The sequence below is a fragment of the Macroventuria anomochaeta genome (assembly GCF_010093625.1).
Source record: "Macroventuria anomochaeta strain CBS 525.71 unplaced genomic scaffold BU25scaffold_2, whole genome shotgun sequence".
Classification (NCBI taxonomy): domain Eukaryota; kingdom Fungi; phylum Ascomycota; class Dothideomycetes; order Pleosporales; family Didymellaceae; genus Macroventuria; species Macroventuria anomochaeta.
The window spans coordinates 284,153-292,305 of NW_022985363.1; the positions used below are offsets into that span (position 1 = coordinate 284,153).

Consider the following 8,153-nt stretch of genomic DNA (forward strand, 5'->3'; position numbering starts at 1 on the left):
GGATGCTCATGCCCCAGCACCTTCTCGCTTGTCGCCAGCGTCTGTCTGTGCATCGCTTCCGCCTCTTCGTGCTTGCCCTGCCTGTTCAGCACTCCCGCCAGGTTGTTCATGCTCCCCAGCGTGTCTGGATGCTCATGCCCCAGCACCTTCTCGCTTGTCGCCAGCATCTGCCTGTGCATCGCTTCCGCCTCTTCGTACTTGCCCTGTCTGTTCAGCACTCCCGCCAAGTTGTTCATGCTCGTCAGCGTGGCGGGATGCTCATGCCCCAGCACCTTCTCACTTGTCGCCAGCATCTTCCTATGCATCGCTTCCGCCTCTTTGTACTTGCCCCCAAAGCTCCTTGCTAGTCCCACCATGCCCATGCTGCTCAGCGTCTCTTCACTCTCTTCACCGAGCACCTTCCTCCTCACCTCCATCGATGTCACTGACATGTTCTCTGCCTCGCCTGCTCTTCCTCTCTGCCATGCGTACCATGCAGCCTTGTACAGCAACAGCGCCCACTCCTCAAGCGACTTCTGGCTCGCGGGCCGCTGTGCCATTGCCGCCCTCGCGTGCGGGAACAACGCTTGACACTTTTCCCAGTTCTCGTGTCGTCCTGTAGGCAGCTCTGCGCACAGGTTGGAGATGAACTGCTCTCTCCACTTGTCGAGCTGTTCCTGGCTTTCCAGCCACTTACGCGTCGCCAACTGCACCAGGCCGTGCATCTCAAACGTCGTCTCGTCTGTAGTAGCTGTGACAAACGAGTAGTCTCGCAGCGTAAGGACATCATCCTCAAACCCGTCGTCTACGCCAACAGCCAGTACTTGTTCGTTCTCCGTGCTGCTGCCCTGGCTACGAAGCAGGGCTTCAGGTATTCCCTGCCGGTCGAAAAAGCTCATTAGTGACAGCAGGTCCGCCGCCGATGGTCTAGTGCGTCGTACGTGATCGAACGAGATCTGCCACGTTATGAGGATGGCGTTGCTGGCTGCTTCATCTCGGCGCAGATGGCTAGCTCCCTGGCTAAGCAGGCTTATCTTTCTGCTGTCGCTCTGGCAGTACTCCTTGAGATACTGCCGCACCAAGCATCTCGGCCGTCGTTCTCGAATGTATGCCGCTGCCTGCACGAGAGCGAGCGGCATGTAGTCCAGCGCCGCCGCTAGCTCAGCAATGCCGTCATCTTTGCCCGCCTTGTCGCCCTTGTCTCCCAGCTTCTTGTGAAGCAGAGTGTGTGCAGCTGCGTTGTCCATTGGCTCGATCGGTATGATGTCGCTGTCTTCGACGACCTGCATTGCCGCGCGCCTTGTCCGGCTCGTCACCAGCACCGAGCCGTGCCTGCTCGGAGGCAGATACCTCGACAGCTGCTGCCGGAGAGCGCTGCTGTTGCCGTCGCTACTGTCGCTGCCATCGTCTGCCTGCGACCTGTGGCCGTTGCTTGTTTTCGGAGAAAGTACGACAGCATCGTCTGCGTTGTCGAGCACCAACAGCCACGGCCCATTCTTCTCGTCGCGGAGCCAGTCGTGCACCAGCTTGTACACGTCCGCTTGCGGATTCTTGCGACCACGAACCTTGACCAGCTCTGCTATTTCCCGGTAGCTCTGCTCCAGTCGCGCTGTGTTGCTAGCGTGCGCCCAAAGCACCCACGTCTCCGGCAAGCGCTCGGAAGTGCGGTAGCAGTGCTCGATGGCTAGCTGCGACTTCCTGTGTGCATTAGCCGTGAGCGCTAACCAGAGGTTCCCTTAGCTGAACTCACCCCACACCGCCAAGGCCCACCAGCGCGACTCGCGATGCCGGCGCAGAGCACTGCTCGCGTATCTGGTCGAGCAGTGTTGCGCGGTCAACAAAATCTGGGTCGCGTCGGAACGGCACGAAGCACGAGGGCCGTGGTGGGGTCTCAGGGCGCTCTGCAGAGACACAGCGTGGTCAGCGCAGCGTTGGTCGGAGCGGGGGCGAGCACTTGCCGGCGGCAGCGATGTGGATAGAGCCAGAGTTGTACCCAACCTGCAGCCCTTGGTTTCCGGGGCCTGCGAACGTGGTGGCGATGCTGGAGAAGACCATGATGCTGGCCAGCGACTGGACTGTGCAGTGTGGAGAGCCTCGCGTGGGATCAGACAGCAGCTGCTTCTTGTGCATGAGGCTGGCTGGCAAGGCTGAGCTGCTGACATGTTCTGGCCTGCTGAAGCCTTGCTTGACCAGATCCTAGAACTGTTCGCGGAAGCCGAAGGTGTATCGAACAGATACAAGAATCGCACAGAGCCTCAGGACGACAGCCTTGCAGTGTACGATCTGCAGACCAACCTAGATCCGGCACTGGCGAAGCTTCACGAGAAGATGCGGCAGCTGGCTATCGAGCGCCAGAACCGGTCTGGGGTACGTCAAAAGGCAAAGTGGGCATTGTACCAGGAGAAGCAGTTTCGACGGCTGATTGAGGACATCACTGAGCTAGTCGACAGCTTGGTCGAGCTTTCCCCAGTCACGCAGCAGTCTCAGCGTGAGCTGTGTGAAAGGGAGGTATGAGCTATATGTATGTAATGCTCGCTTCGGTATTATACAGCCATCCCGTTTCTGTCTTTTCCAAACAGCTTGAAAGTGGGGCGCTCGTCTATCAACCATCGCTTCATAAGGCTCCAGGTCACCACTGCAGCACCATGAGCTCAGTTGTCGAAGTGCCTCGCTCGGTACATGGTCTCCTGTTGTCTATCTATCGCTTAACACATTTTTTTGGACGGCTTGTGCGAGCTTTCAGGTAGGTCCGAGGCTGGCCGGAGTGGATGCGTCTCGGTCATAGTGACTCTTTTGACCTTGACAACATGCTCCAGCAGCTCCACTGCCTCTCTTGTCTGCCCGTTGTCCCCGTATGCACCGGCAAGCTCGTGGTGCGATGCCAGCCGAGACGGGTGATGCTCGTCCAGCGTAGTGTTGCGGACCTTGACGACGTGCTCTAGCAGCTCCACTGCCTCTCTCGTCTGCCCGTTGTCCCCATATGCACCGGCAAGCGCGTGCTGCGATGCCAGCCGATCCGGGTGATGCTCGTCCAGCGTAGTCTCTTCGACCTTGACGACGTGCTCTAGCAGCTCCACTGCATCTTTGATATACCCATTGGCCCGGTATGCACCGGCAAGCTCGTGCTGCGATGCCAGCCGATCTGGGTGATGCTCGTCCAGCGTAGCCTCTTGCACCTCCACGACATGCTCCAGCAGCTTCACTGCCTCCCTTGCGTGACCCATGTACCCCAGGTTCCTGGCCGCCAGCTCCCATATCGGCACGTGCTCCGTTGTCGGATCTGACGGGGTTATGTCGAGTGCCTGGTAGATGCCGCCCAGCAGCTGCTCAAGCCTGGCGTCCTCTCTCATCGTATTCAGCGCCCAGCCGCAGTTCAGCAGGACGGCCAGCACCGCCTCCTGCGGTCTACACGAGAGCATCGTCTGTACGTTGGGCGATAAAAAGGACTGCATATGCGGCCGCAGCTCCCTCTCGCGCACCTGCCACAGCTTTGTCTGCCCTCGCGACAATGCAAGCACACATCCCGCAGTCGCCCATGCCTGCCGCTGCCGCTCCCTCTCCAGCCGGTCCTTCGCCCACGCGTGCGCCAGCGGATGCATCGACAAACCCCCAATGCCGTCGCCTAGCGCATGCCGCGTCACCAACGACAGCGACACAAGGCGGGCGCTGGCTTTCTTGAGGCGATAGCTGTCCCGCTCGTCCGCTGCTGTATCTATGAACTCAGGCAGCTGAGCAACGTGCCATCGCCCGAGGTCATCTGTCATGTCCGATTTCTCTGTCCCATCCATCTCAGCGGACGACTCTTCGAGCACGCGGCGAGCCCCTCGCCATGCATCTTCGAACACTTCAAGCGGAAGCACGCTCGAGTGCAGCATACATAGCACCGAAAGTACATCCAATGCATCCTGTCCCTCTTGATTGCTAGAACGCTCGAGAGCATCCGCGGATGCCTCAAATGTAGCGTACACATCTCGATACCGCGACTGCTCTTGCGTCAGATTGTACTCAAGCAGCCGCTTGCGATGCTGCTGATACTTCTTGGGATACTCGGCCATCTGACAGTACCCTTCGGCTACATACGCGCCAGCCTGGATCAGCGCAAGCGTGTGCGACCCCAGAAGACGCACAACGTCCTGCGCCTGCGCCTTCGTCTTGCACGACCGCCAAGCCTCTTCCGGCACTCGAGCAGCCTTGAGGAGAAGCTGTGTCGAGTGCTCTGCGTCCAAGCCCTCGAGCGCTTCTGCAGGCCCGGTGCTGTACCGGCTGCACTGCGGGTTGCGCGACGTCACAATGATCGCCCCCTGCACCCCAGATGGTATGTATCGTGCGTAGTCGAAGTCAACCTCGTCGGCGTTGTCCAGGACCAGCAGCCAGCGCTTCTTGGTGTTGGCGAGCGCTCGGAGCGCCTCCTCCACGCTCTCCGCAGGTGATCCGAGCGCCTTCGCAACTGCCAGGAAGTCGTTCTTAGCGGTCGACTGGCTGCCCACATCCACCCAAAACACGCCCCAGAAGCTGTTGCTCGTCAGCCAAACACTCGTCTCTCTCGACAGCGACAACTTGCAGGGCTTACGCACTCTTCTCGCATCAGGTCTGCAACCTTGAGGCACATCTCGCTCTTGCCCATGCCCCCTATGCCAGTGATGACTACTCGCTTCTGTTTTGACGCACTTGAATTGTTGTCGCGCAGGGCGCTCTGCATCCGCTCTATGACCTCGCGGCGCCCAGTGAACAGGCTGTTGACTGTGCGCGGCACAATCCAGTGCACGTTGCCGGCTGACCTAGCGTCTGTGAAGCTAGACTGTCAGCCTGCTGTTGGTGAAGATAAACACAGCACCTGCATAGCTGCTTACCTTTGCTGCGGTACCGATCTGCTACTACAGAGCCACTGTTCTCGACCATCTTGCGCAGCTCGGGCAGGAGCAGCATGAAGTTCTTGTCGTCCACGCCACTGAACTTGTTCAGCCCAGAGTGGTCGGCGTCCATGTACATCAGCTTCTGCCCGACGAGCATAGCGGACTGCGTGCTCACAATCTGCTTGTGCTTAGCGGACGGGGGTCACAGAAAGACAGCTGAGTCAACACACCTGTGTGCTTACAAGCCCGTAGTCGGCTTCCTTGTTCTCGTAGAAGCACGTCATGTCATACTCGCTATAGCTTCGCCAGAAGTCGATCGACAGGGCGTGCAGACCCGGGCTGTCTTTCTGCAGCGTCTTCAGCAGCGTGTACCTGTGGCCCTCGGCCTCCTGGAGCCGGACGAGCTCCGCCAGCCATTGCGCGTATGCTGCCTCCCCGCTGCCCTGGAACGGGGTGCCCAGAAAGACGATACCCGCGACTGAGAGACGAAAGTCGGTGTAGCGAGGTCCATGGACAGCGATAGTGAGCGCCTGCTTACGGTTAGAGATTGCCCTCCCTGCGCATCGTCGCCGTAGTACTCTACCTGCTGAATGACAAGGCCTCCAAGGCTGTGGCCGATCAAGATGAGCGGCCTCTGTCGTTCCTGTCGTGGGTGTCAGACAAAGAAAGGGTTAGAGCCGGTCTAGCTCGTGTGAGAGACGAGGTGCGCATCCACATACACTCGCGCTCTGCCGATGCTGGAGCAGCACCTCCAGCAGCTGCTGCCCACACTCCCGCAGGCTTGTGTTCACCTGCCGATCTTTCCAGTCTGATCCGTAGCTGTACGTGGCGACCCGCGCGTTGCTGAACGCTGGCACCAGGAGGTCCCGCGGCCACATCACCTCCCTCGTCTCGCATTCTCCATTGCTGCCTAGCGCTTTGCTCTTCCTCCCAAACAGCCTGCTGCTGCTGAGCTTCCTCAACCCACTTCTTTCCTTCGTCTTCTGCTTTGTGTCTTGAACCACGACCTTCCTGACCCAGGTGTAGAACCAATGTGCGCCTAGTCCCTGCACGGCTACGATGCTTTCGCGCAGTCAGCGGGGCCGGCACCCGGGCCTTCTGGGTCGTCACGCACTTACTCGACGTCATGGGGAGCATCAGACGTCGGCGCGCCAGACCAGAACCTGAGCCCGCTGGCGTTGGTGTCGTCGTGCGCTGTATTCATGTTCAATTGCAGACGCAGCGACCATCGCCCAGGTGAAGTGGGCGCGGCAGCCTGTCAGAACTTTGTGGGACGGCGGCTGTAGCACTCAGTCGGGCAAGCAGGGCCCGCTGCGCGTGCTGCGCCTTGTTGCCTGTCCTGTCATCTCAATCACATGATGCATGCAGGTGTGGGCGTTGGCGCTCGCATTGAGGGTGGCGAAGCGCTGGCGGCGGAGCGCTGACGGCGGCGGCTATCATGTCCAGGCGAGCGCTGGCAAGCTTCGCTAGTGCATTAATTGGAGCACGTGCACTATCGCACCAAGTGCTTCCGTGAAGGCTGAAAGCACGTCGTCGATGCCTTTATACATGTTCTGTTTCTTTGACCTGTTATGAATATATACAAACATGCTCCATTCGCATCAGTACTACTGCAGCCAGTCCCGGCGGAGCCTTCTACAGTCAACATACCAACCCCAACATCAAAGCAGGCAGCGCAGGACGTGAACGTCAACACAAGCTTGCACCTTCTTTCAGCATCTCACAGGACAAAGGACAGCATCCTGCAGGTACCCGACTCTGGTGCCGAATATCTCTGGTACGAGTTAGGCGTAGATCGGCTTAATGTCATTCACTCTTGGCTATGGATAGCTGGCCGTCCGATGCCGCCACGCGCATTGCATTATCAAAGACTGCTGGGCCGCGAAGTTATAGTGACCGAACGGATGGACATGCACCTAGTCTGGTCCAAAGCCCGCATCTTCGTCAAACCTCTTCCTCGTTTCCTTCTAGAACCGCAGTTTTGGGTAGACCACTTGAGTTGCAAAGACCAGTGCAAGTGTTCGCCGATTTCTCCTCACAGTCCTGGACGCAATGTTGGATGCGAAGAGGCTCAGCTCAGAAAGTGTGCTCTGGGGTTCTTGCTGTCCTACGCAGCGCTTGTATCTCACGAAAGCGACTTCTTCATTGCGAAGGACAGCCATCTGCTCCCCGATCAGATATCTTGGATGCAATGGAAGACTTTCATCAAAGAGATCCTGGAGCATGACGCTATCTACGACCACATCAACCAGCGCTACATCCACGGCGAGCTGCGCCTAAACCGACTCAACGCAATATATCGACTTACCGGACGTGCGGTATTCCGTGGCTATCAGTCCGAGTACAGCCAGTACAGCAGCTTCTTCCGAGACAACTTCACCTGGCTGGCATCTGTGCTGGCATATATGGTCATTGTTCTGGCGGCCATGCAGGTTGGCTTAGCGACAAAAGCATTGGGGAATGACGAGGCTTTCCAAGCAGCGTCGTATGGTTTCACTGTGTTCACAATGGTCGCTTCTTTGGCGGCCGTGATGACAGTATTCGCAGTCTTTCTGTGTCTTTTCACTTACAATTGGATACAAACAGTGAGGTACGTCAAAGTGAGGCAACGGGACCTTCAACGACGCACTGAAGAATAGATGCATTATGATTCGTTTCAGCGTTATGATATCTCATTGAGCCATACCAATGGACACTGCGTTTGAATGCAAGTTCAATAACATTACGATGCGAGAGACGCCGACTTGCAGGTGAGGCACGCTTGTGTAAGAATCGGGCGACGCGTAGCGTCCATACCTGCATGCATCATGTGACTGAGATGGACAGGACAGGCAACAAGGTGCAGCACGCGCAGCCGCGCAGCACACGCAGTGATTCTGCATGCACAGCTGAGCGCTGTTGCTGCTGCTGCTGCCGCTGCCAGACGCTGCCGCCCCGCTGATCGCGCGAAAGCATCGTAGCCGTACAGGGACTAGGCGCACGTTGGTTATACACTTGGGTCAGGAAGGTCGTGATCCATGGCGCTGAGGAGAAGACGAAGGAAAGAACTGGGTTGAGCTGCTGGAGCACGTTGTCAAGGTCCGCAACACTACGCTGGACGAGCATCACCCGTCTCGGCTGGCATCGCACCACGAGCTTGCCGGTGCATACGGGGACAACGGGCAGACAAGAGAGGCAGTGGAGCTGCTAGAGTACGTTGTCAAGGTCGAAGAGACTACGCTGGACGAGCATCACCCGGATCGGCTGGCATCGCAGCACGCGCTTGCCGGTGCATATCAGGCCAACGGGCAGACAAGAAAGGCAGTGGAGCTGCTGGAGCAC

General features: G+C 58.2%; 3 protein-coding genes across 3 annotated transcripts in view; 2 read left to right on the top strand and 1 right to left on the bottom strand.

Moving 5' to 3' along the window:
• Nucleotides 1–6,215, bottom strand: part of BU25DRAFT_487060 (uncharacterized protein) — a 6,639-nt gene extending 424 nt beyond the window's left edge. The window contains exons 1-7 of the mRNA XM_033711253.1: nucleotides 5,951–6,215; nucleotides 5,552–5,894; nucleotides 5,416–5,475; nucleotides 5,063–5,362; nucleotides 4,830–5,010; nucleotides 4,554–4,764; nucleotides 2,775–4,491 (exon numbers count right to left, since the gene is read on the bottom strand). Of these exons, the coding sequence (XP_033566786.1) occupies nucleotides 2,775–4,491; nucleotides 4,554–4,764; nucleotides 4,830–5,010; nucleotides 5,063–5,362; nucleotides 5,416–5,475; nucleotides 5,552–5,894; nucleotides 5,951–6,036 (2,898 nt within the window). The 5' untranslated portion in view covers nucleotides 6,037–6,215. The remainder of the gene's footprint in view (nucleotides 1–2,774; nucleotides 4,492–4,553; nucleotides 4,765–4,829; nucleotides 5,011–5,062; nucleotides 5,363–5,415; nucleotides 5,476–5,551; nucleotides 5,895–5,950) is intronic.
• On the top strand, nucleotides 6,187–7,792 carry BU25DRAFT_78378 (uncharacterized protein). The gene is made up of 2 exons (XM_033712109.1): nucleotides 6,187–7,597; nucleotides 7,664–7,792. Exon 1 carries the CDS (start codon nucleotides 6,404–6,406, stop codon nucleotides 7,469–7,471), a length of 1,068 nt encoding a protein of 355 aa, XP_033566787.1. The 5' UTR covers nucleotides 6,187–6,403; the 3' UTR covers nucleotides 7,472–7,597; nucleotides 7,664–7,792.
• Nucleotides 7,793–7,874: 82 nt separating this feature from the next.
• Nucleotides 7,875–8,150, top strand: BU25DRAFT_300918 (uncharacterized protein; the record flags this gene model as incomplete). Its single annotated transcript, XM_033701986.1, has 1 exon — nucleotides 7,875–8,150. A coding segment is annotated over one exon (276 nt), but the record flags the coding sequence as incomplete, so codon positions are not given.
• Between the last annotated feature and the right edge of the window lie 3 nt (nucleotides 8,151–8,153).

Bases quoted from the DNA above. Each gene is read 5' to 3' on its own strand.
- BU25DRAFT_78378 (XM_033712109.1), top strand. From the start codon at position 6,404: ATGAATATATACAAACATGCTCCATTCGCATCAGTACTACTGCAGCCA.